A 27,762-nucleotide genomic window follows, 5' to 3' on the forward strand; every position below is an offset into this window, starting at 1 on the left:
TTAAGCATAGCCAAAGGCAGTGTGAACTGTGAGGCTGCCACAGTCATGCTCTGAAACTACAGTATAAAGCTCTACAGCACAGTCAGCACTAACACATGCTTTAGCCCCAAGGCAGTCACACAAGGACAAGCACGTACGGACACACAAACACGCACGCACAGAAATAACCTTTACAATGACTGCTCACTAATCACCCTACAGAGTTGGCAGCCCTGTTTAACCTTTGAACTGCCCCCCCTGACAGAGGGCCTCAACTAGCCTTGCACCAGCTCACTAAGACAATGATAAACTAAGGGGAAGATCAGGCCTATGGCAAGAACAGTAGCATGACAGCACTTATATTATTGTGTTGTATGATGTGTTGTAAATGCAGTATGCCAATTTCATGCAGGGTTTGTCCACAGGCAGTTCTTAATATTGCAGCAAGGGAATAAAGACAGTGGCCCTTGGGGGTTTATTCCTGCGTGGATGTTAGAACTGAAAGTATGTTTGAAATGTCTGCACATAAGGAGCATTGGTCATAATGACCTCTCTGCAGCCCACCACCAGCTTGAGCCCAATATATCCTGTACTGTACATACACCCACAAGTGTTAATAGCCTTACCTGCAGAGCTCTCTGTTCACGGCTCAGCTTGCTGGAGTCAGCATACAGCTCAGTGGTGACACATTTAAAGCGGTCGCCAACATAGCCTGAGGAGTTAGCAATCCTCTTGGCCAGACTGGATCTACGAGAGCTTTTGGATGAAATCTGGTTACCCTCTTCTTCCTCCTCATCTCCTTCTCCTTGAGACTCTCCTAGGTCAACAATACTGTCTTCCTTTTCAGTCTCCCTCTCGCACAGTTTTTCCTGGTCTGACTCCTTCACCACATCTGTGCAGTGCTGGGTGAGGTGGAGAGCTCGGCTGTCCCTGTCCCCTTTGTCCTTACCAGAGCTGCGCTCCCCAGATGTGCGGGCACAGCGCAAGGTGCTCTGGTCTTGGTCTGTGGGATCTGGGCTGGGACTCTGTTCCTCCAGGCTCTCCTCTGCTTGGGCGATCAGCCCCGGAGAAGATGGTGATGTGCTAGATGTCACCCCAGGACAGTCTGTGTCCTGAAGAACCTTTGGTTTCCCAAAGGGAGATTCTTGCTGTCTATCAGTATGGGTGGGCTTCAGGGTGGGACTCTGTCCAGAGTGGATTGGATAAGAATGGGAAAGGTGGTTTTGGTGTTTTGGCTCATAGTCAGTCTTTGTCAGATTTTGGTTACTATGGCAACATTCATTTTGGTTAACCTTGGCGTTGGTCTCACCAGAGGGCTGTTTGTGGACTGTTGGGGTAGACTCAATATCTGTGTCTGAGTGTACAAGGTCAATGCAGATAATCTTTTCTCTGGATGTTACAGAGGAAGAGGGAGCTTTGCTTTGACTGCCACCCTGTCCTTGTGCTCCTGCTTCCCTATCCGATTTTATTTGGCTTCCTTCGCCTATCTCTTTCCCAATATTGTGATCTCTGTGGCCCCCACACTCTTCAACAGCTCCCCGTGATTTCTCCTGTCCCCGGGGCTTCAAAGTTGCATCTCCCCTTTCTGGCAGCTTGTTGTCTGAGTGACTCTGCATCAGAGGATGGGCCATCTCCTGTGAGTTATAAGTGAGGTACTCCCCTCCTGGACCAGATGGGAGATTGTGGTAGGGTAAAGGGTGTTTTGCTGCCAGGTGGGTTGGGTAAAGGCTGTTGCTGCCAAGCAATACTGGATGAGGGTAGACTGGGCCTTTCCCTGTAATTGGTAGAGAGTGTAGCCCCATGCCATCAGGGATGGGGTAGTGCAGGTACCTATTGGCATAAGCCAAACTGTGGTTCAGGTAAGCGTCACTTTGAGGGAGGTAAAGGTGGCCTGGAGGATGGCCATTCTCTAAACAGGGCCTCTTGTATGACGACACCTCTGGGGTTGTTTCACCTCTCTTAGTGGTTAGGGAGGACTTCTCTGTCCCGTCTCTGTGGTGGCCAACAACTGATGGTTGTTCTGATTGACCAGGGCTGTGTTTGACCCACTCACCATTGGGTTTGGGAGAAAGAGCCCTGGAGCTGACCAGAGAGGAGCCAGAATGTTGAGAAGAGGAAACATGGTTGGGCTCCCCAATCCTTGGACAGGACGAGCTGCGTTGCTGAGGGAGTACTCTCTCCAGACTCTTGTGTTTGATGACAGAAGGTGAGGAGCCTTTGGCTTGTGAAAGGCCCAGGTCTGTGTTAGGCCTTGGAGAGGGGGGCAAGCCTGGTGTGTGCTGTGTATGGGAAGGAGATGGGCTAGGTACAACCCAGGAGGAGTGTAAAGTGCTGATCATCTCTGGCCTCTCTGAGGCCTTTGAAGAAGTGCTGCTAACCACAGAGTGAGGGTGGGAGGAAGTAGAGAGGGACAGGTTTTCCTTTAGGAGCTCTCGGTTAGGGGGCAGTCCATAACGTGCGCTTGATGCTATAGTGTCCATCTTAACTGGGAATCCATTGGGAGGCAGTCCAAACTCAAGTATTCTTCCAGACAAATCTAAGGGCTTCTCTGCTGAGTCTTTGGTTGGTTGGGGTTGGTGAGCTGGCCTCTCAAAATTAGGTTTGGAGGGTGACCTGCTGGGTCTCCTCTCAACCCCTACACTTCTGTGCTCAGGTGCCCCATCTCTTGGCCTGGGTTTGTGGGGGCTGGGCCGGGCAGGAGAGGGCTGCTCTGATGCCATGCTGCTCACAGAGAATGGATGAGGAATGGACTGCGTGGATGACGATGAGGCAGATAATGATGAAGTGGAGGAGGTCGGTGGTTGTCCTATCCTAGCAACTGGCCTTTGTAAGTCCAGTGAATTGTCGATGAGAGCAGGAGGAGGCTGGGGAAGGCGAGAGGATGCATGAGAAGAAGAATCAGTAGGTAGACTATTATTATTCCCACCACTTGTGCCACTAGTGCTAGTACTACTGGTGTTATTATTGTTGCTAGAGCCCTTTCTAGAGGGAGGTCTGCTCGGTCTGCTGCTCCTGCTTGGGGACCGGTCCCTGTCTATAGTAGCCTGATGGTGCTGAGGATGAGGGGAAGGTTGGTGAAGTTGCTGTGCAAATGGAGGCGGAACACCAAGCCCCTTGTCCTGGCAGTGTACCAGTGATGTGGGGGCCACTGTGACTGCAGGAATCCTCATAGGGGGCGCCACCAGGGGAGAAGAGATGGGAGGAGGAGGATAGGGCGGCATATAGTAGAGCCTCTCAGCAGCAGATGCAGCTGCAGCAGGGTTAACATTTCCCCCCTGAGCTGCACACAGAGAGGGGTAGGCCAGGTGCTGGGGAAGATAGGGGTTGGGTTGGCTGAGCAAGGAGGCTTTGTACATGTTTAGAGCCGCGTACTTGGAAGTGTCCATGAAGGGATACATGCTTGCTTCAGGGTAGGGGCTGAGCCATGGCAGGCGGAGGTAGCTGCCACCAGCACTTGCCAAGCCAAGCTCAGATGCTTTTTCTCCAGGCCCTACTCTGCGTTCCAAGCCTAGACCTTCAGCTCCAGCTCCAGGAACCAGTACAGGCTTGTGAAGACTTGGAGGGGTACCCTTGTAGAGGCCCAGGTATCCATTACTGGGTTTACGACTGTCCAGAGGGCCATCAGGCTTGTAGATGAGCTCTTGGAGACCATCCCTGCTATAAGTGAGGGGGTGAGCGGGCGTCTCCCTGCTCTTCTCTGCTGGTAGTGCTCTGATCCCTGGGTATACAACCCCACTATGAAGTCGAAGACCATCGTGCATTAGAGTGCCTCGGTCTAGCCCCATCGCTGCCAGGGGTGTCAACCTTGCATCCACCTGCAGCAAAAAGGAGATGCAAGAGAAGTAAATGTGACTATCATCACAAAAATCAGATCCCTCAAAGAAAATTATAAATTAAAAATGTGACATTGAAAACATGAACTATACTGCTTAATTATCTTTCTTAGTGTTCTAGGTTAGTTATGTGCATGCACAGAGTGAAACAGACCAAGTGTTTATTTCCAGATAACAGTGACTCATGTGACAAATGAGTGTAAACAGAACTGAAGACGAGCACAGGGACTTGCCATGTTTTGTGTGATGTGGTTCCCTTGTCCTAGTTCCAGGTTGGTTTGTGTCTCAGCATCGACATCACGAACAGATGTTGCCCTGTGGAGATGAGCAAACAGTTAGCAGTCAGTGTCTTGGCTCTGCCACATACACACATACACCCCACATCTTTGTTCTAATGCCAAAAAATGTTTTGACAGGGCAAAAAAAGTCGGTTTATAAAATCCCCAAAAGAGAAATTTCATAGAAATTAAGTAAAACATGGTTTCTGGGGCATGCACATTTAAATAATATATCAACATATGCATTATTGCTATGGAGCAATCAAATGTGGCACAGAGATGTGTAACTGAAACAGGGAGTTGAGTGAAGGTACAAAGAAAAGAAAGATAATGGCACCGCTAGCTATAGTCGCTCTCACTCACATGCACACACAACTCCACTAAAGTAGTCACCGGAGATAAAAGCACAGTGTGGTCCCCCCCACCCCTCCCATCCGTCAACACCCTTCAGCAACCCCCCCCCATTCTCCTACGCCCCCCCCTTCTGACCCTCTTCCTGCGCACACTGTGGGCTAGATGTGCATTGTGGAGCTGCGTCTATTCAGTCACGTTCCCCACATACTGGTTTTTCTGCGCCCTCTTTGACCTGCTCTCTCAGCTGCCTCAGCCAGAGGAGCGAGGGAAGATTATACATCAGAGACCACTTCGGTGGGACACCACTTACCCACCCGCCAACACGGAGTCACAGATCAACAAACACACCAACAAAAACTCACCCAAAAGAGAAAGAGAGACAACTACGCAAAATTTACAATAAAACACCGAGCATGAAAAGGTAAATACAGAGGACAGGTATAAAGGTATGGTATAAAAAATATGACCATGGAAGTGAAAATGGTGTTTCTTTGAGGTATTTTTCTTTTGATAATCATAAGATTAATGTAAGTAAGAAAAAAATAAAACCCACAGAGATCCTTTTGTGTGAAATGACCTTTAATCTTTAAATGTTTTGTATACATTTGAATTTCTTTAAAGCACCGGAGCATAACGGAGCTGTTACGTTGCGCTATGAAAACTGTTGAACAAAGATATTTATTAGCTATTTATTAATACAATATTTTAGGAAATAACATTTAATAATTGGTCTGTAACATTAAATCTGTACTTTTATCAGCTGGGTGCTGATGGTGCTGGCTTTAACAACTTAATTAAAATAAAGATACAAAGGGATATCTCTTACCGGGACTAAATACAATTTTGGGCAAAACAACTAAGCCAAATGTATTTCTTTTAAAAATCTGTGTTTGTGCATTTTAGTGAATATAAAAGTCTACTTTTTCAGAACTGTAACAACACCTTGCTTCCACATTACTGAGTGAAAGAGATCACAATCTCGTGAGAAAAGAAATAAACAGGTGAGAAAGAAACTGTGACAAACGCAAATTTGATATTCATAAAATCTTTTTGTACAAACGGAAAAACTGAGATATCACTGGGCTTTGGTGGGTCAAGTGGCATCTTAATACTAGCGCAGTGGTCTGCCTGACTTTTACGAGCTGTATCAAAATCCTCAAAAATGGGGAAACAACAATGAGAAAAAGCATTATTGCTTCCACTTGTCAGATGTTATTTAAAAAGGAAATATTTGAGTTTTGAATGTTAGACTTAATGACTCATTAGGGTGGACAATTTTGAGAGTCAGCTCTGTTAGTGTAGCCAGTGCAGAGAAGAGGTGGGAGAGAGAGAGAGAGAGAGAGAGAGAGAGAGAGAGAAGTGCCTTTAAACAGCAAAAGTGAAGCCTTGACGTGCTCAGCAGTGCTGAGAGCAGCAGAGAAACTGGGCTCCTCGATCATAGCAGAGAAACGCCTCCGCGCCTCGCTGCCGCGCCGCTTGCACGCCACTTTTATTGCCGTGACCTGGGGCCCATTAATCAGCCTGCTGCGGGGCCCCTCGGAACGGCTCCGCCCAGCCCCAGCCACCCCCCCCCCCCCCCCCAGAGCCGCCCGCCCCCAGCTCCCCGGGGCCAGTCCTGCTTCAACAACATCCGCATCTGACGGAACTGAAACGGTGTGCGTGCGCGGGTAAAAGCGCTATAGTACGGGAATGTGGGTGCAGCCACGTATAGCACACCTATGCGTTGTTGCAAATTACACACACGGCTCTGAGAAATCACATCACTCCCGTTTCCTGTATTTCCTGGAGCGACACATGCATCTCTATCTCTATCTTTCGCTCTCGCTCGCTCTCTCTCTCTCGCACACACACACACACGCGCGCGCACGCACGCACACACAAACACAGGCTCCTCTTGCTTTGAAGAGTCTGCGCTCAACGACACCGAACATGAAAACGAAAAAAATAAGCCTCCAGCACAAACGCAGATACTCAGTGACACGCTGCCTTTACGGACATTTCTGTTCAACGTACACACAACCTTCGCAGCCGCCACAGGGAAATCTCTCTCTCTCTGGCACAAATCTACCCAGCTGCTACGGAAGAAGACAACTTAGAGAGGTGATCTCTAAACGATCTGTGCTTGTCGGAGACGGCCCAGTGTCTGTGTGTCCCCGTTATTACGCCACAACGTGCTCCACGCTGTGTGCTGATGACCGAGCAGTTATTTAATTTCCATGAAATTAATCGTAGTCCGGGCTAAGACGCGAGGCTGCGCCGGGCTTCAAGGTCAGGATCAAGCGCACGAGGGCACGCTGCGTGCGCACCTCCGGGAATAAAGCTCGGCTTTTGGATGCATGTGTGGACCACTGTAGACCCTGAGCTGCATACTCAAGAACTTGTCAAGAACTGCCGCAAAACGCCAGGCGCTCCGTCGGCCACTGTTTTACCACCAGCCTGGTGCTGTTATTGTTAGATGCTATGCGTGCCTTAATGGGAAACTGGCGCAGGTGCAAAATAATACTTTTGTATTTATATTGTTATGTTAAGCAGGCTAATTTTAGCGGAAGAAATCCTGCCAAAATGTCACATTATGAGTGGAAGGACGGGGGGGGGGCAGGGGCAGTGTGCCCATCCCCGCTGCTAAGAATAGTTTGCGCAACAAACAACTCCCGACGGCCGCCCAATCCATCACACTGGTCGGCAGCAGCAGGCAGGGGGAAGGGGGCCTCAGCGGTCGGGGCTGCGTTTATAAACCAGACCGCTGGAGCGGAGCCCCGACGCGCACCATTAAACAGAAAACCACCGGGTGTTTTTTAGCGGAACCTCGCATAGCTCTGTAGGCCCTATTTCGGTAGAGACTGATAAAGAGAGAAGGAGGAGTGGAAGAAAACAAACTCGCTTCTCCCTCTTCTCCCTTGTTTCCTGTTTCTGACGACGACTACTTGAACTCCCCGTGACCCGCGGTATACGCACCGGAACAAACACTGACACCACTCATCATTTCCTCCTGGGCCGAGGCCTCTCTGCACCCAGTGCGGCTCAGCGGTTGCGTGCTTACGAGTTATACGTGTGTGTGTGTGTGAGAGAGAGAGAGAGACAGAGAGAGAGCCAGACTGAAGGCAAACGTTGGAGCTGAGAAAGGTGGTTGTATCACCATTAGCAGCTTCCTCCGTAACAAGTTGATACATGACCAACCAGAATCGCAGATCCAAAGTGAGAGTCCAGGGCGTATCTATCATTCACAAACACCCTCCCGTGTCTATGAACTGATTCTTGCACGGTCAGGTTTGCGAGTCTGCTCGCTACAGTAACGGGAAACCGGGAATGTGGGTTCCTGCTGTATAACGGGAGTGACGGCGCCCTTTCGCTCTGTGTCCCTGGAGCTTTGCCAAGCTCTGTGAGGCGCAGAGCTCCGATCGGCTCTAAAAAAATGCAGTGTGACGCAGGATAATCTCCGCAGCGACGGGGGTGGGGTGGGGATAAACAGGGATTAAATGCGGGCGCGCGCTTGCGCACACACTCGCGGAAACCACACACACGCACACACCGCGTCGCTGTGGTGTGTGTGCGCGCGCGCGCGCGTGTGTGTGTGTGTGTTTCAGCGTCCAAAACGAGAGGAGTCTGCGTACACTGTCGGTAAACAACGTTGAAATAAGCGGGAACAAATCGGAGAAAATACATAAAAAAAGAAAAGCGCGGTCCAAACCTACAACCTGACTACTAACTACACAGCCTCGGGGCCACACTCTCGCCAGCACTGACACACGGCATCGGAAAAAGAAAGAAAAAAAAAAAAACCGCCGAAGAAAACGCGAGCCCAATTTGAATCGTTACTGGTGATCAGGCAGACGTGTGCCAAACGGGTCCGACTGATCATGTCAGCGTGGACCCAGAGCGCAGTCCGTGGAAAGTTGAAACACTGTGCCGTCGGCGCAGTTTCCGATTTAACAGAACTACAGCGGTTGAACAGAGGCAGCGAGGGAGGCGATAAACGCTGTGGAGAGAGCGCGCTGCTGCTGCTGCTGCTGCTGGTGGAGCACAGAGCTGGAAGGAGCCAACGGCGTCTCTTCAGCTGTCACATTAGTAGCGACCGAGCTGTAAACAAGGGGCCCCTGCGTCCTCCCGGGCCGCTGCACAGCCGCATGCAAGTCGGTGCACGGTTCAACCCCCCCCCTCCCGGCAGCACGGCCGTCAACAACGGCTACATTGTGAGCCCGTCGCACCCCACCCCCCCCTCCCGTGCTGTCACTAGGGCTTGGGCGGCGGCTGCTGAACTGCCTCTATTCATCCCGTGCCAAATGAGGACTAAATGGCCCTTTATGCCACCAAAGGACCTGATTGTAATAGGGATGCGCATGCACGAGTCGGCCCGCGTTTACCGGAGGTTTCTTGACTTTTCTTTGAAAAGCTGGCATTGCTTTCATGTGCTTGATGTTCCTAATGAAAGCACATGACGCTAAAGTTCTAATCTCCTTATACCCCCCCCCATATAGGTTGAATCGTCCATTTAAGAGGAGGCTTAATGATTGGTGTAGCGTAAAGACGTTAAATAGGCTAAATTAATGGCAGTTTAAACAGGTGTTGAATCAGTATGAGGTGAACCACAGCTTTCACACCTTTGACATAGCCTAGATTTCTTCTTTTCAAAAAGGTCGAACGCTCGCAGGGGTGACACGCGAGGAAACGATGCTGGTGTGGTCTGACGCAGCATCTCCCATGTGCGAAACACAAGTTGAAATGCCGTTTTTTACGTGGTCCTTTGGACCCCAGTGATCATCCCCGACTCAAGGTCGGCGGCTTTAGAGACAGCAGCAGCTCCGTGCTGTGCCATCCAGACGGCAGATAACACATCCCCGCTTTGAAGGCGCTCGCCGTAATAAACTCCTATTTCCATCGCCCTGCCGTGCTGCCAAGCGTCTGTGGGATTTCGTCAGATAGATAGATGCCCGAAGCACCGACATCTAAAAAACAAACGAGGCGGCCTGATCGAGACTGAGCCTGCAGAGGCTCAGAGGAGGGAGGTTAGGTGTGTCACCATTACTCTGCCGCTAAATCAATCTTCCCATAGGCTGGAGCGAGGTTAGTAAACTAATCCAATGAGGTGGTGAGATTTATGTTTTAATTACAGCCCCTGTTATTCATATAACATGGAGTCACTGCATCCAACACCTATCAGCAAAAGCAACCAAATGTTACTTTTGGAGAGATGATTAACTAACACTTTATATACGGAAGGAATTAATATCTAAAAAACTGGACTCGTAACAAACTAACATCCGTGCGTAATCGGCCGCAGAACCATCGGTTAACATGTCAGACAGTAGCCAGAGGGAGAACAATGTGATGTGTGAGATGTGGTTTTCTTGGGCCGTCCTGACCGTCTCAGTGTCTGCGAAACAGCACTGGGGGCCGACACATCTCTGCGGCGAAGTGATCCGTGCGCTCCAGACCTCGTCAAAACAAAAAGGTTTGTGGAGCGCTGAGGGAGAGAGGAGGAGGGGAAGAGAGGAGGGAGGGAAAGGAGGAGGAGGAGGAGGAGGAGGGGGGGGTCTCCGGTTTCATCGCGAGGTCCCGGGAGGCCAGCATGGAGCATAGCTTCAATCAAACCGTGACGTCTCCTCCGGGAGCTGCGCAGCGCCTGGAAAACCGATCTCCCCCCGGCTCTCTGCCGTGCCTCCGCTTTTGTTCACACGCACCTCGCCTCAGCAGCGAGCGCAGCGCCGGCAGCGACGAGACTGTTGTTTTATATCCAGGCGTGAGTGAGGGGGGAGAAAAAAAAAAAAAGAAAAAGAAAAAGGAAAAAAAAAAACACAACAAGCGCGACAACAATAAGACAGACCTCATGTCTCAGACTGGATAAAAAACAGAACACGGGTATTTCCTTTGACGAATTTTACCCATTTCCCTGCATATTTCCCAAAACATTTGAATAGGTTTGATATGCAAAATTGGCCCCGTGATTTCACTGACGTGCTTTCTCTGCGCGTAAAATTCCCTACGTGGCCCTTATTGATTCCAGAGTAAGAAAAGCGGACAAACAGCAGGTTAATGGGTTTAAAATGGAGGCGGCGCGGCTGTCCCTACACAACGCAGCAGATCCCCCCGGCACCACGCTGACACATCCACTGTCACACATCACTCAGCATGACAATATGACCCAGCAGGACGGGGCGGGTGCCGCCTTCAGGTGCACGTATCCCCGACGACACGCACGCATCCCCTAAAACTCTTTACAACTGTGAATTTCTCCACAGACGGCTGTAAAATCGGACTTCTCGGATGTTTTTAAATGTTAAAAAAACGCACATTCGCGCACAAACTACCCACCTGAGCCGATATATATTGTTTTGAATCGTATGCCTGCCAATATTTGGAGATACGAGGCTGCCAGAGGTGAAAGTGAAACCTGTGATTTTTTTTTTTTTAGGCCTTAGTCAACACATCCCCTATTAGAAATAATTTCCGATAGATAAATTTAACGCCACATTAAAAACCCTGTTTTGGTTGTTGGCCACCCTTGAACCCCACGTTGACTACTAATGGGCCTGGGGTAATAAAACGGTTTTTGGAAGTAGTGCTAAGTCCCTCTCGCATGAAAAGAGAGGGAGAAAGAAAGAAAGAAAGAAAGAAAGAAAAAGAAAAAATATCAGTATGTCAATCTACGGTAAGCAGCCCTCCCCCTCTGTGTTCCAACACCTGGAGAACAGATCAGCCCAACACTGACTTCACGGCGCACAGTGGAAAAATGATGCGCAGAACAGTCCGACGGGGTACACTATAAATAAACTTGGCCCACACAAAACGTTAAGTAGTTTTTACACTTCCACATCATGCACCACTTGGGGAACATACTCTATTACCTACAGATCAGACTTAGTAGATTAAAAAAAAAAGGGCCATCTCTGCTTCTAAATGTGTTGGCGATGCTGTGAACAGATAGACATCTGAAGGCAGGACAGAGCAGATTATTTAAAATGGTCTAGTTGCATAATGGATGACCTCCACTTTTATTTTTAGTGACAAATCCATAGCGCGTAACCAAAGGAGAGAAAAAAAATGCCAATCAACATGAAAACCCACTACTGTGGCACGAAAGGGGCCACGGAAACCCGACTAAAGGTCTGACTAAACCTGAAGTCATGTCTTAATACGCTTCAGGAAATGGGCGCACTATAGCAAAAGCCCCTGTAGATCATTATTTCTACCAAAACAGTCATTTCAAGGGAACAAGTGGAACACTGGTTCACGACAGCATAACAGCGTGTTATTCGGCCAGTCTTGGTAAATAAATTAGCCACACGGTCTCATCTGTCACTGTCCCTAATCACTAAGGGATTTTTTTTTTTAAATAAGGCTTCCTAATTTCCAGATCTCCACTGGTTTTGTGTGACTAAACTTTTAGGTAGACGTTAGGACAAAGTGTCCTTTACCTTTCCATACCAGCTGAGTTTAATTTAAATACAATTAAGCTTTTATTCTGCATCAAAGCCCCCTGAAGTAGCCCCCCCACCACCACCACCGCCAGTTAATCTCCTTGCTCTGTTCCCTCGAAAAGGTCCCAACAGGAGGTCCCGCTCTCGCAACCTGCCCGAGCCTCGGCCGAGCAGACGCCGGCGTTTACGAGCGATTCCCTACGCCGCACATCCTGTGCGGATGGGCTGCCGGGACTTGAGTGGTCTTTTAGTAGCTGCTTCCCTCACTAAGCTCGTCAATGAGCTGGAGCCAGCCAATATGAGGCACATCGATCGTCCTAAGAGAGCGTTCCCTAATTAGTGCCTGCGTGGCTCCGGGACAGGCAGCAGGCGCGGCGGCACAGTGGGGGAAAACTCTCCCGACATCAGCCCCTTCACCCGCGGTGGAGACTGTGGTCCGGATAAAAAATGTCCTTTTTGGGGGGGGGGGGGTTAAATGCCGCTTTGCTAGTCGTCAAAACGCAGGCTACGCAAACCCGCAGAGGAGCTTTGGAGGATCGTTAGGAAAAGACGATTCAGTTTGGAACACATCCAACACGCCTTGCAGCACTTATTTCAATTAAACGGCAACTTCCTAAGAGGTGGTTCGTACTGATCGCTGCCGCCCACAGTGGTGCAGAGGGAAGATCACTATGTAGGCTAAGTAAAAATATATTTCCAACGTTGATAACGGCGGAGTAGAAACGGCGGATTGGATTGAAGGGGGATCGGAAAAGTGGTTTAAAATCCGTAACTCCAACAAGCTATTAAAGCAGTGAAGAAATGACTGACGGTAATGAGCTGCGATTCTCAAACTGTTTTTAATATTATTAACGAGTCTCGGGTGACACGTTCTCCCTACAAGAGAGCGGGCGCGTATCGGAGCTGCTGGGGGGAGGGGGGAGGGGGTGGGGGGCTCCTGACTTGCGCTACACTGATCCCTCCGTGCGCAAAGGATATTCCCCCCGCAATGCAAAGACGAGTCACACAACGCGGCTGCCAGCAAGAGTGGAGCACGACACAGCGCAGCGCACAGTCGCACGGGAGAACACCTACATGACACGAAGTCAGTCCGCGAGACCGTGTCTCTGTATGAGTGAGTTTAGGTACTTTTTTTTTTTTTATGATTTCACACTTGCTTCGGCAAATCAAACGTCAGTTTCCAAAGCCAGTAGTACCACTGAATTGAAGTGAATTGAATTTTGGGGGGCGCAATGCCGGAGTGGTTTCCGTCACCTAGACGGAAAGGTGAACGGTGCAGCCCCCAGCCCCCTCCCCCAAAACACCTTTTCCCCACGCAACCTTTGGGACTGGAGAGACGACTGATCATCGTCCACCCTGTCCAAACAAAGCCCCCACACCTCCCCCACGAACACACACACACTCAGCTGTCACATCAACACACACACACACACACACACACACGCGCGCGGACACACACACACACACACCCCGGGGATGCCCTCCAACTGAACTGAACCGTGTATAAACGGAGCAGCAACGCTCGCTTCCCTTTGGCAGGGCGAGGCTGGATTCCGTAACCTTGTGTAGCGCAGAAGCTCCGTGTGCGCGCACGCACACGCGTACATACACACTCCTTACCCTCGCCCCACAGGCACTCACACACTTCGTCGCACAACAGAGTGCGAAAAGCCTGAATATTCACCGTCGAGGACGGCGCCACTTTCAAGTCCGCTAATCTCGGGGACGTCCTTCTCACCTCCGTCCGGTGGACAGGACGGCCGTACAAAGGCCAAGCTCACGGTCGGATCATTATGTGTGTGCGCGTGTTATTTGTCAACCACATGCCACTGCCCCGCCGAAACGCACAAAGACCACCCTATGCGCTATTCTTAGAAGTGGCCGATCCTCTTCCAGTCTCTGCGCACAGCACCGGGCGATCGCGTTCAGATTCAGCCCCACGAGAAGACTGTTTCTGATTTCAAAACACCACACATAAGACCACCAGACGCTTTAAAATCCCCTTAGCCGTTGTGGTGGTGTTTTATTTATGAAAAAACAAACAAACAAAACAAACAAACAAACAAAAAAAAAACGGCACCGTGCGTTCTCTGCTCCGCATGCAGGAGATTTCACATCGCTAAAAACACACGCGAAAGGGAATATATATGTTGATTTGTCATTGATTGCCTCACCTGGTTAATTGGTGCTAGTTCCAGCCGTCGTCCGTGCGCTCCAACTCACGCCTTTTTCCTGTTTTGCCAAGTTAACTAGGGGGGCAGCGATCCGTGCGTACGTAGACTAGCCCGGCTGCGGTCCTGTCTGCTGGCGGCAGACGATCCCGGCCAAAGAAAAAAAACAACTAAAAGTGTCTAACAGGTTATCCACTTGTCACGAAACCAAACAAGTCTGACATATAAAGCTCTCCGTCCTTATTCTATTGTCTACAGGCAACTCTCATCCATTACCCTATATTTCGAGCGGACTTTTGGCTGCTGCAAATGTCACTTGGGTTTCCATAAAGCAACAAAAAGATCCTGCGCGGAGGAAACGCGAACGTCAGGATACAGAGAAATCCCCAAAAGAAAATCCTTTAAGGTCCTCTAAGTCGGAGAGCCGATGCCCCGTACGCCCCGGGCTCCTAAAGGATACAGGTGGCGAGGTCGGAGGACTCGCTGAGAAATTAATTCAGCTCGGCCGTACCTCGCAGCAGCGCCATGTTGGGTTTCAGCGGAGCACGCCGTGCTCGGAAAAAGCCCCTTTCTCCCGCTCTCCGTCACTCCATGTCCTCTCCGTCTCTGGAATCCGTGTCTCCGAAGGTCTGCTGAAGGTTATTCCGTGTAGCCTTTCGTCCCGCGGTTTCTTCGCGAAGCGTAGAGAACAGCCCGGTCGGAGCCCCCGGTTCGCACCGAGGACGCACGGAGCTGTACGGGGAGTGCCGCACGGAATGGATGAACGCTGCCGAGACCGAGTGACTCGCTCCACTCCCACTCGCGCAGACTCTACCCAGAAGGCCAGTCGGGAGACCGCAATTACCATAAGCCTCCAGCGCACGGCAGTGGCTGCGCGCGCACGCACACACAGAGAAACACACACACAGACACACACACACACACACACACACACACGAGCTCCGCTGAAACTCCAAAACAGGAATAGGCGAGGTTTAAGCGGCAGAAATAAGGCAGAAAAGAAAGTAGTAGTAATAATCAGAAGAACACTAGTGGAACACATTCTAAGCTTTTGTAAGATAAGGTAAATGCAATTAAATAAAAACAAAATGAAAATAGATACTTGACTGAAGGAAAGGTGCACGAATTTTAAAGTTTAGATCAGACATTTTAGAAAGAGGAAATTTAGAAAGACCCAAAGAAGAGGGCCACCATATATTTCCATATGAGGTTATACATACAAGTAATCTGACTCTGATGTCAGTAATCTGAATAGATGCGTATACAGTATACATTTATAATGAAACGAGAATGGACAACAACATACTATGTTGATAAACAAGTAAAACTGTTTCTGTAAATTGTAATAAGATTAAGTGTATGGCCGAGAATGTAGACCCCTGGCCACGTTCATTTCATTAATACTGGTACACAAACTGGCGTTTTCCTTACGTCCTTTACCTTTATTTCATCCAATCCTTAGTATTGTCAACGTTTTTGTCCCTACAAATAAGTGTACGGGCCCAGATCCAAATTAAATGTCACTTGATCTCTTTTCCAAGCCAACAGATAAGGTAAATCTGTGGAGCACGAGGCTGCGGAGAAACAGAGAGAGTGGGAGAGGCAGCTCAAGGCTGGGGCACATCTGTTAAGGCTCCCATGTCAAGTCAAGGAGGAGGAGGCTATGAATATCAAGCCTGAGGTGTGTGCATCATGTGCCTGCGTGTGTGTGTGTGTGTGTGTGTGTGTGTGTGTGTGTGTGTGTAGGAGAGAGAGAGAGAGAAGAGAGAGCGACAGAGAGAGGGAGAGAAAGACCGACAGACAGACAGACAGGGGCAGAGAAGGAGTAGGAAAAGAGACGGGGACTTGAAAATGAAGGTCTGGCTGCATTTGCCACAGCTGTTGAAAGTAGGAGTTAAACCAGACAGTCATCCACAAACAAACACAAAGCTCACAAAGCACTCACATATGGACGCATTAAAGCTCATCTTGAGGGGCAAACTGTCCAAAAGTTAGGAAGACAGAGGCACAAAGAAAGTGAGCTGAGGGAAGAGGGAGAGAGTCCGTGAGATAAGAAGAAAGGGAAGGCGGGTGGACGTGTTCATGCATGGCACAGAACAAAAACTCCACTTTTTCTCTCTGGACAAAACGAAGCGGAAGGTAGACCACGCATCTGAACTTCTGGGACGAGTAATTCCGAAAGCCTCTTCTTCAAACTTGCATAAATCCAGGGTGAACTGCCCGGCATGTTTGCTCTTATCGGCCCCATTCTCCACCGCTCACGACTGGGAGCTGCCCACCAAAACCACAGCCTATAAACCACGAGACGGCTTGGGCTACATCCCCACTGAACCAGCTCAGTCTGAAAACTGTTTCCGTGTGAATGCGGTGTCACCCACAGCAGAGTTGTCAAATCAATTGTATTCACGCTGAAATGCGTAATCAGTAGAAAAATGGTTTGATGTCTTCTTCTTTCTCCTTTTTTGGTTGGCAGATTATAACAATTGCTCTTCTCAGCCAACATCTGGTAGGAAGTGGGACTAACTCCTGTGCTGCTGCACCAAGACTCCCATCAAATCATTATTTTGTGATCGCAAGGTAACCTGACAAAATAAACATAAATGCAAACCACTCTGCTGTCAACTACATTGACCTTTTAAATGAGTGATTACCGAGAAGGTTAGAGGTGGTGAAAATTGGCTTCTTAACTTTACTGACAGAGAGGCCCCGGCCGGGCTTAGGTCATTGCTCTCCGAAAGCTCAGTGTTCCCCGTTCGCACTAAAGCACAAGGTTTTATCCACTCTGGAGAAGCTGGGTTTCTAAAACAAAAAAAGAGTGAGGATGGAGGGCCAAAATGGAGAGTGAACATAGGCTGAGATGGGGGGCCTTTACATGAGATGTTGACATAATAATAACAAGCTGTTCAATGGGCCTTTTCTTTCGGTTTCAGGATCATGACAGCGCCGTGGGGGTGTATGAGCATTTGTGACATGAAAAGCCACACCCCAAAAGAAATGTGCTACGACATCCTCGGTGAAAAAGTCTAACTTGCCTGAAAACGAAACAGTCAAAGCACTGCAGCTACATCCGATTTCGGATCCACTCACTGCGGTGTGGTATTGTTTCTCTCCAGCCCATGCAGGTGGATATTTATGAACCTTAAAGAGCCAACAGTATCCCAAGCTCGGGAGTGATAAAACTTAGAGCAGCATCAAGTGGCTCGGGACATAGATAGAGAGGATTTAGGGGGTTTCGGTCTAACAAACCTCCCAAGCTGAGACTGCAAACTATGCATTCCTTAGACACTAACAACAAGATGAAAAAGTACACAACGGGTATGAACAGAGAGAGTTTTACCGTTCACGCGGCCACACAGTGGCGCTTGGCATGCGAAGAACATGAAGAACTGCACTTATTCCACCAGCTGTACCTGTGCTCTCAGCAGCCAAATCAGCACTTTGTTTGGCTCTGCTAACTTTTTTTTTTTTTTTTTTTCCCTGTCCAAAGAGATCTGCCAGCATGTGCTGCTCCAGGACATATAACACCATCTTTGGCCTTGGCAATGTGAGTATCGTGCTCTACACATTTAGCTACATAGCACCATATGCCCCATTTACTCCCCCTGCCCAGATTTTAGCAGGTAGGATCCAACTTGGCAACCCCTGCTACCCACTACCAAAGCACTCGCTGTTTGCATGGTTAGTGGTAAAACTGGACTACGAAGAGATTTGATGTGCCTCTCTTCGGAACTGTCAGCAGGGAGGTTTTCAGGTGCACCCTCATCCAAGTCTGATTCTCGCCTCCAGGCGGTCTGAGAATCTGCTCTGTTGTACGCCCCCATTTTAATATAAACTACAGAAACCGCAGTGACATGGACTTGGTTCTGACTCGAGGACGAGGACTTAGGTCGGGTTTGTGGATATCATCAGAAGCAGCGCGCATCTCAAAGCCACTCATTGATGTGAGTGAATTACAGAACCACTGGTCACGCTGTGCTCGAACTTCAGGTTGACTATATTTGGATAAAGACTTAAATCCCCCCTTATCGGGTCCATGATGTCAAGAGAGATCCAAATTTTTTGTGTATCTCCAAGACATTTTGCAAAAATGGCAAACTCCTACAATGCTGAGGTCCTTGGCGGTTAAAAACAGCGTCACGCTAACGTCACACGCAGCTAATAATCACGTTGAAAGGTCAGGTGGGGGTTGGAAAGACACGAGAAATCAGCACAGGACACCGGGTCTTTCCTCACTCTCTCCCAGAGGCTGTAGGAGGCAAACGGCTCTCTCTCCATCGGTCACTGGATGAATACTGCTCTGAGGAACTGCAGGGAAAACTAAGTTTCTGACACACATCACAAAAAAAAAAAAAAAACAAAACACACAGTTGTAGCTATAGAAAAACACCTCTGCTGAGAGTCTGAGGGAGACACAAAAACAGGTCTGGAGATCAAGCGCAGGCCTTTTTATGGCCGCACTTTTATGACTCTGTGTGAACTTTGTGGTTTGAAAAGCCAGCCCGAGAACAGCATGTGCCTTTGAAAACGCTCAGGCTGGATAATGGTGATGAAAAATGTGCTTAAATGTGTGATCCCATCCTCTAACTGTCATTTTATATCTTGTCAGGGATTCAGCATAAGTGTGTGTCCTGTGAAAACGCGCACACACACACACACACACACACACACACACACACACACACACACACACACACACACACACAGGAGTGCACCCCCGGTGTCGAAAGAGCCGCACTCTGGGAGGTCACAGTGATCCAGCCATCTGCTGTTGCAATCAGACACTGAAGCGGTGGCCTGACAAACACACACACACACACACACACACACACACACACACACACATATATGCATGGCAAGTTCACATGCGCACACAAGCAAACACACCTAGGACGCACCCTGCGAGAGCACACGTTTAGCCAAATGTACACATGTTGTCCTCAAAAACAGACATACACACACAGCCCTGACACACATTTCTGAAAGGGCTGACTGCCAACACACACACACACACACACACACACACACACGCTCTCAGTCTGCAGGCTCGGATTGCAGGAAGCTCTTCGCACGCAGCTCAGTCCACAGCAGCCGGTACTAATCAGCACAATCCACCTGCAGATCGTTATGGATCGCTTACTGCAACTCGCACAGTCACAAACACACACACACACACACACACAGAAACTTGCCTGTACACTCACTAGCACGTACAGGCTCGGACAGGAGCACACGGACAATCAATAGATCTATACATGAACACACACTTAAAAAAATAAATTATAGAAAAATAAAAAAAATAATTAAAAAAACACTGAAAACACCGTCTACACTCAGGAGGCTGATTGTGCTTTGTTCGTGTTCACCTTAGTTTGAAAAAAATGTAATATTCCTCGAATATGTTTCTAGGGGCTCACTGTGTATTCGTGATAGTCAATTGTGACTTCATAGTGAGCGTATCGATAGTGTCAAATCAATATTCCGATCTACACTTATCTATATCTCCGAGGCTCTGAAGGTTCATGTCGGGGCTTGAAATGGCTCTGATACAGGCCGGGGACATGTCAACACAACACCACTTCCCCCCTCTGTGTCACGAGAAATAAATAAATAAATAAATAAATCGCACGTACACGTGTGTACACGCTGGCACGCACAATCGTGCGCCCCGCCGGTGTTGTAGGGCTAACCGGTTCCCCACAGGCGCGCCACGCTGCGTTAGCGCGGCCTCACCGGGGATAATTACAGCCTGGCGCGGCAGGGCGAGAGTGGCTCCGAGCCAAACACTGCTGCTGCTGCTGCTTCTGCTGCTGCCGCCGCCGCCGCCGCTGGTCGAGGGACTGAGAGAGAGAGAGAGAGAGAGAGAGCGAGAGCGAGAGAGAGAGAGAGAGAGCAATTATCGGAGCACTGAGAGACATGGACCTATAGATTAAGCCCTAATCAATAGGCTGCTAAATTCTTCGATGCAATCAATCAGAGCGCGAGTAAAATAAAATAACCAATGACATCAATCACACTTGTCTTATTCCGACCTTGGGGATCATAAACGGCATTTCGCCTTTCCAAAACACGCGGACAGAAGCGTCCAGTCGCTTCCTTTTTTTATTTATATATATATATATATATATATATATATATATATATATATATGAATAAAGACTTAAACCTTCAAACGAACCTTATCTGAGAGGAAGGAGAAGCGGTGGCGGCTCTCAGCGCAGCACAAGAAAGCCCCCCCCCCTCCTTCCTCCCTCCCTTCCTCCCTTCCTCCCTCCCTCTCCTCCTTCTCTCTCGTCTGTCGGCCTCTGTCGAGTTCCGCTCATAACCTCGCCACCCACCCTCCCAGTTCCCCGCCTCTCCCTGCTTTCCGCTGCTGGCGGGGAGCGCACACACACACACGCACGCACGCACGCAGGCACGCTCGCACACACACAGACACACACACACACACACACACACACACAGACACACACACACACACACACACACACACACACACCTCTTTATAGCACTCTCGCTCTGACACGCACCCACAAGCATGCACAGCCCTTGCACGCACGCACACAGGCGGGCAGGCAGGCAGGCAGGCAGCGTCAATAAAAAGCCCAGCGCTGTGAGAGGCCGCCGGCACTCCACTCCCCCCTCCTGCCACTGCGATTAGCGGAGGCTGGCTGGCTAGGGAGAGGCGCCCCTCTGTTATCTGGGGCGGTGGCAGCCTGTGTGTGTGTTGAGAGAGAGAGAGAGAGAGAGAGAGAGAGAGACAGACAGAGAGAGAGAGAGAGGGAGAGAGAGAGAAGGGTAGAGAGATTAGTTTAACTCTTTCGGGGCCGGATCGCACGGTTTTCGAAGCTCCGCTCGCTCCTGCACTCCGATCAGCTCCGGCAGCAGAGTGCAGCCGAGCTGATACGTCGGACGGGATGCGGGGAAATGCGGACATTAAACACACGATTCTTAAGAAACGTACACGTGAGCAGGGTCATCGCCACCGAGGTCATGTCCTCGGTAACATTTCTGAGAATTTTTTTTTTTTTTTTTGTTTGGGAGGGGGGGGGGGGGCTGATTCTACAATCACACACATATTGAACATGTTAAAGGCTGATTCTGATATTTTTGGGGATAAATGTTTAAAAAGCCTGGTTAAAAACTGAGAATAAAAGGAATTCGGCAGCCTATTCCCGAGTCAGAGTGGCGGCGCGGGGAAGGCTTTGACACAACATTTAGACTGGAGCTGGAACAATTAGGCCAAATGGATTGGTGGATTGACACACCGACTGATTCCTAAAATGTTGCAGACTTCTGCAGGTGTGCTGCTCTTCTTTTGTCTTATATGACAGTGAACTGAAGGTTTTTTTGAGTTCGGATCGTGGGTCAGACCAAACGATTTGAATGCGTCACATTGGGTTTTGGGTTAAGTGCGATTGGCATTTTTGAACTCTTTTCTGGAATTATAGGGTCAAAATAGAAGTGAATAGTTAAAGTAACAGAATGTGGAACTTTTGTGTTACATTTTTAAATACTTGGAAAATTGTACTGAGTTTGGTCGGTGGCTAGTCAAATATTTCTTAGGTGGGTGCAGGGATTTACTGGGGGGTTTATCAGGAGCTCAGTATTTCTTAGGTCGTGGCTACAGCCCCGAATTGAAGGTAGTGGCTGCATCTGTCAAACAAAAGGGCAAAAAAAAACCAATTGTAACCTATTTACAATATTTAGAGAAGAGGAGCCTGAGTGACATTTTGTTCCAAGCATTTCTTCACTGTAAACGGTCGAATTTGTCGCATTTAGCCAAGCTTTGATACACAAGGAAGTAGTGCATTTGGAAATGAAGTCACCTGACCGATTTTTTTTCTTTTTTTTCTTCTTATTTGCATCTATTGCACATCATGTTAGTCTCAAGTAAAATGGCCTTTAAACCAGTTAGGTCACTTCAACTGACAAGTCTCTAAAGGTCTTTGGAAACGACAACATTAACACCGATGGGGAGGAGTTTTGTTCAGCTCTGCTATGGGAAAATGATTACAGATTTGCATCAAGAGGAGAGTGAGGAGTCCCTACAAGGTTTATGCATAATCTGCCCTTCTACTATGGAGTGGAATAAACCACCCGATCATTTTTAAATTTGATGTTAAAACATGGACTTTGAGTCACGCCACCATTCATTTACTTGACATTTATTTGTATTTCTACATTTTGTATGACTATGATCATGAAGTAGGTGAAAGTTATTGCGTTTGTAAAGTGGTAACGGGGGCTGAAAGATACCTAAGGGAGTTACTGTACTGTTTATGTTAACTCATCACTGAATGGCAGGATTAACCAGTTAGGTCCCCAGGGCAAAAAAAAAAAAAACTGAGCCCTTCTTGTGATTTTTACACAGGGCACCCTATGAATTACCAAAAACTATGTGACAAACAATGAACCTCGGGGCTTTCGAGGAGCCCCTGGGGTTCCAGGGCCCTTTCATAGTTGTCTGCTCTGAGTGGTTGGTTATCCAGCCTTGGCCTGCAGTTGGAAATAAGTTATTAGCTAAATCTAAAATAACAAAGCATCGCTTCTCTTTGTCGGGGCTCTCTCGCGCACGGTCCCTGAGAAATAAAGATGGGTAAATTTTAAAAATATATAGCTGTAAAAGGACAAAAGCTGGAACTCCTGGAAAGCTCTAGTCAAGCCCTCATTTATGAACATTAAAATAGGAGAGCCCATGTGTAACAGAAGTGAAAGGCATGTAAAACACTTTTTGGCAGTACTCTGATTCGGATCCGCCTTGGGGCTTTTGTTGCAGAATAAAGGTAAAACTGCAAAAAAAAAAAAATATGTAAAAATAATTCAAGGATAAATCTGATTTTTCTCCTTGTCAATAAATCCCATGGAAAGAATGAATGAGCCATTATTGCAGTGGGTGACATGTTCCCTCACTATGATGAACACAGGTTCACTTATTTGGAGTAAACCCAACATTTATGGTCCTGTACCGTAAATGCTCAGGAGGGCACCAAATGTGTATTAATCCACAGCCGAATATAGTCCCCGACTAATGCAGCATCTACTCCTGTCTGAGTAATGTCTGCTAAAAACTAGAGTGTCAAGCTGTAAAGAAAATTACTGCGCCTTTTTCAAACATAAAACTATAAGTTTATTTTGGACCTGCTTTTTAAATATTTATGTCTTCAGTAGGAACAAATGGGCTCAGGGCTGAGTGCTGCGGACACAGTATAGGGAAATTGGAAGATACTCCAAGATGGACTAACTACATTTTGGTTTTTGGTGTTTCATGCATTTTGCTGACGATAACAAAAAACCCAGGAAGCCTATACCCAGCCTATACGGTTGGGTATAGGCTGAATCTTAAATCTGTGGGAAAATAAATATATTAAGGTTTAAGTTTCGAACGTCAAAAACATTCGCCTAGTATTTCAAGTTCTGCTTTTGCCCCTATGCCACTGCTGTAGGTCTGCATCCAGGGAATCTCCAAGCTGCCTAATGGCCAGCTGACTGCTGGCACAGAGAGGGCAATTCTACACATTCTTATAATGATCTATTGCGGGCTTATAAAGCTCCAGTTCAATACAAACAGCCTAGAGCAAAACTAGAAAATTAAAACACCTGATGTACAGGGCTACACAGCAACTTCAACACAATTATTTATACTTTTAGGACATCATTCATGAAGGCTGTAATCTCCCCATTAACCTTCTCCAGCCTTAGATTTACTGTAAAATGAGTTTAGGAGGGGTGTTTACCCTCCACCACATCCCCGCCTGTAAATGCTGCTGGGGCTCTAATAAAAAGCAGACTAGGAAGCTGCGCGGAGGAGCAACAAACACCCCATCGAGCCTGGCCGGCTTTCGCTCCGAGGTGACGGAGCTCCAGCTTGTTTTTCAGCGTCTGGGCTGCTGCCGCTGTCGCCTCTCCCCCGTCTCTCTTCCTCTCCGTCTCTCCGTGCGTCACAGCTAGGTCATGGCCGGACTCCAACAATGGCTCCGGTTTCTCGAGTCACACGCACGAGAGCCAAAACACACACACACACACAAGCGCGCGCGCACACACAGACACAGACACGCAGACACAGACACGCAGACACACAGAGAGACAGACGGAGACACACACACACACACACACACACACACACACACACACACACACACAGACAGACAGACAGACGGAGACACACACACACACACACAGAGACAGACAGACAGACGGAGACACACACACACACACACACACACACACACACACACACACAGACAGACAGACAGACGGAGACACACACACACACACACACACACACACACACACACACACACACACACACACACACACACACATTTGCGCAGCAATCCTTATTAGGACATTGCATTCACTCCCATTCATTGCGGACAGCCTAACCCGGACCCCAGCCTTGGCCATAGCCAACTCGCGTCTAACCCTAACCGTAATCTGAACTCAGTTCACAGTGGTCGGTGTTCCTACCGGGAAAAGGGTCCCCGAGAGGTAACAAAAACGCGCACAAACACACGCGGGCACCAGGAGTACACAAACACAGATCTGACAAATGATAGGGTGGCGAGGCGAGGCGAGGTGAGCTAATAGTAGGCAGTGCGCCTGCCGACATGCCCGTGGGCCGCGGGTGTTAAATTGTATCCAATTACGGCGCATGCGACGATATGAGGTGGGAATAATAATTCTTCTGGCGTGACAGGGACATTCGCTTATTTTCCGGGCTCTTTATATGGAGGGGGTGCGGGGCTCGAAATGTTCAAACGTCTGTGGGAGAGCCGTGTGTGCGGTGGTGATAGTGGGGAGGGGGGGGGGTCTGGCTTTCTGGAGGACATGGTGCGCATACGGTATTTCATTAATCAAAATCCAGTTAACCAGATTTGGAGACACGGCACGGGCCAGCAGGGTCCGACCAATAATTAATATCTATTATTTGGGCAGCCCAGGTCTAAAAGACGTCTTAACGCACAATCATACAGGCGCACGCGCGCACACACACACACACACACACACACACATAAAGGGACACACGCTTCACAGGAGGCAGGGCAGAGAAATGAAGGAATGAGGGATTGCATCAATGTGAAAATGAAATAAACACGCCCAGCCTGAGCTTTGTTATGAAATGTCTCTCCTGCTCATTTATTTGATGGAGTGCACAGTCAAGTAAAACGAGCAACAGTGCAAAAAGAGGGGTAGGGGCATAGTGCAAGTGTGTGTGTGTGCGTGTGTGATTCAGTGGTGGGCCTCTGTGAACTGCAAACTAAAGTTGCACTCCGGTGTCATTGACGCCCAGCAAAAAAGTTCAACAACTCAAGGGAAAAAGGGTCAAGTGTCGGTTCATTAGTTCAACTTGTCAGAGGAGCAGCTGACAGCCGGCAGTGCGCACCGACAGTGATGAAACCACCTGCATATGGGAAAAACCAAATGGGCCTAGGTTGAATATAAAGTGACTCTATTATCCTGCCAATCATACCTCCGCTATGTCCCCTAAGCACCACTGACACAGGCCATGAGATGATGAAGCATCAAAGGCTGTTGCTACGCTGTGTGTCATCTTTTCCGACCTGTTTTGACAGGCACCATAGAGAGAAGCATGTGTGTCTACGTGTCTGTGTGTATGTGTGGCTGTTTGTTCGGCTAATAACATGTTTTTGCAGTTGTTCGTAAGGCTATATACTGAACTCCGGCACTGCTCGACTGTCGGGTGACAGCAGCGGGTTCGGACCAAAAGAAAGCATTTTCTTCACATTCCAGTCCAAGGCACGTACAAAAATAGAGTGTACACATAAATATATACAGTACATTGATCTGTTATAAATACGGTATAAGAAACAAGTTTAGCATTTCATAAAAAATAAAAAACAACCTTTCAAAGGAATACTGCTGCGAAAGTTACATCATCAGTAATGCCATACACAAAGAGAATAACAGAAACCTAACACTGTCTGCGGAAGGAAGACTCTTTGCAAGCAACACCGGTGCTTTGAGACTGATTTGTCCTACCAAGTCCTCTTTACTGTTTTTAAAACCTCTTTCTGTATTTCCACTGTACCCCTCCTCCCACCTATCAGCAGGAAAATTGTTCAGCACTGAGACGAAGCTCAGTGCAGTTGTAGATGCTGTTACACACAGGCTGCTGTTTAAGAGGCCTGTTCTCACCTCTTCTCCTGCAGAGGAGTGAAAAGGTAATTCCTGCAAAATGCTAAATGAACACCTTGTTATGATTGCTTTTCAGCAGTCCTTTGCGTTTATTTTCTTTCTTTTTTTGTGGTATGACAGAATGCTGCAGAATGCAAGAGTCAAGAAGGTGGGGCAGAGAGGGAAATCGTTTTAAGACCTTTGGGATGCAGCAGATGCCTTTAACATTAGGAGGATCTTTAGAGCGACTCCTTTCTTGCTCCTCTCTGATGATAGTATTGCAGGGAGCTGCTGCTTTGTACTGTGTGTGTGTGTGTGTGTGTGTGTGTGTCTTTAGGATATTAAATAGTAAAGGATGGGGATTAATAATGGAACCTGACAGCTCATCTCCGGCTTCTATCTGCCTGACTGTCCCCCCAATCTTCCCTTCCATTCCCTCCCTACCTCTTTTTTCTCCCTCTCAGTTTCTAATCCGCTGCATTTCTCTCTGGCTGTGACCCTCCTTCGTGTTTCTTCCCTCCAGCTCTTTTGTCTCCCTCTCTCTCCCCCTCTGTCAAGCTCTCTCTCAGGGCCCTCGGTCTTTCAGGGTCATGTCAGGAGAGTAGAAGAGCACGTTGGTGTCATCGTCGTCGTCATCGCTGAGGTCGACCAGGTCGGCTTGTGTGTAGCGCACTGCCCCGGGGTGGTACTCTCCGATCCGTGTCCTGTCACACAACCGTGACTGCAGAGCCAGCTAGAAAACAGACACACACGTAGTTTGGAATTAACACACACTATTTGTGCTGTTGTAAAGAGCAGGATCACACTAAGATGGCTAGATGCACCGTTTTCTCTCCGTTCTGGCCATCCATCTACACTAAGCTGGTGTTTTACATGGTCCCTCAAGTTGATAAATCTGAAAACACTGGCTGTGTCTTTCACCCCCCGTTCACACACACACACACACACACACACACACACACACACACACACACACACACACACACACACACACACACACACACACACACACACACACACACACACACACACACACACACACACACACACACACACTCAAACACTAGAGGCACGAGAGGCTGCCATTCATTGTGAAATTAACCTCCAAATAACACCCCGTGTTAATGCAGAGGGCTCCAGCCAATAAATAGATCAATTAATTAAATGCAGGGTCATCTGACAAAAAGTTGAAACTGGCTCAACTTTTGGTGGATAACTTTGAGGCGTGAATGCTGTATTTCAACTGTTTACCTCACAATCATCAAGATGTAAGATATAATAATTGCTGCCTTGATAACTTTCCAGAGTTGTAAAATATTTACATAGCATTATAAACCTTGGTTTCAGTGCTTTGGGGTCTGATAATCTTTCAAAATCATGGGTTTTTTACTCAAATTGGCCCTTCTTGGGTCGTACATCATCTCTTCACCGGTATCTGAAAAAACATGACCGCTTCAATGCAGAGCTGTTTATGATCTAAGCGCCTGCTAGGTGTGGACTGGAGAAAACTTTTAGTGTGGAGCCTTTTGAAAACAAAAAGCTGGTCCGCAGCTGTACAGCATTAAAGATAAGATGATGAATTTCTGTTGCCTCTAAG

The 27,762-nt window shown here is 48.3% G+C and overlaps 2 protein-coding genes across 6 annotated transcripts in view; both read right to left on the reverse strand.

Moving 5' to 3' along the window:
- bcor (BCL6 corepressor) overlaps positions 1-14,865 on the reverse strand; it is a 34,548-nt gene extending 19,683 nt beyond the window's left edge. For both annotated transcript variants that reach the window (XM_040148190.1, XM_040148189.1), the window contains exons 1-3: positions 14,034-14,865; positions 4,046-4,127; positions 606-3,794 (exon numbers count right to left, since the gene is read on the reverse strand). In XM_040148190.1, coding sequence (XP_040004124.1) covers positions 606-3,794; positions 4,046-4,048 — 3,192 coding nt within the window. In that variant the 5' untranslated portion in view covers positions 4,049-4,127; positions 14,034-14,865. The remainder of the gene's footprint in view (positions 1-605; positions 3,795-4,045; positions 4,128-14,033) is intronic.
- Positions 14,866-25,149: 10,284 nt separating this feature from the next.
- si:dkey-100n23.5 (cyclic AMP receptor-like protein A) overlaps positions 25,150-27,762 on the reverse strand; it is a 49,213-nt gene continuing 46,600 nt past the window's right edge. For all 4 annotated transcript variants that reach the window (XM_040149443.1, XM_040149444.1, XM_040149445.1 and 1 more), the window contains one exon: positions 25,150-26,898. In XM_040149443.1, coding sequence (XP_040005377.1) covers positions 26,731-26,898 — 168 coding nt within the window. In that variant the 3' untranslated portion in view covers positions 25,150-26,730. The remainder of the gene's footprint in view (positions 26,899-27,762) is intronic.

Source organism: Xiphias gladius, chromosome 16, assembly GCF_016859285.1.
Source record: "Xiphias gladius isolate SHS-SW01 ecotype Sanya breed wild chromosome 16, ASM1685928v1, whole genome shotgun sequence".
NCBI classification, from domain to species: Eukaryota; Metazoa; Chordata; class Actinopteri; order Istiophoriformes; family Xiphiidae; genus Xiphias; species Xiphias gladius.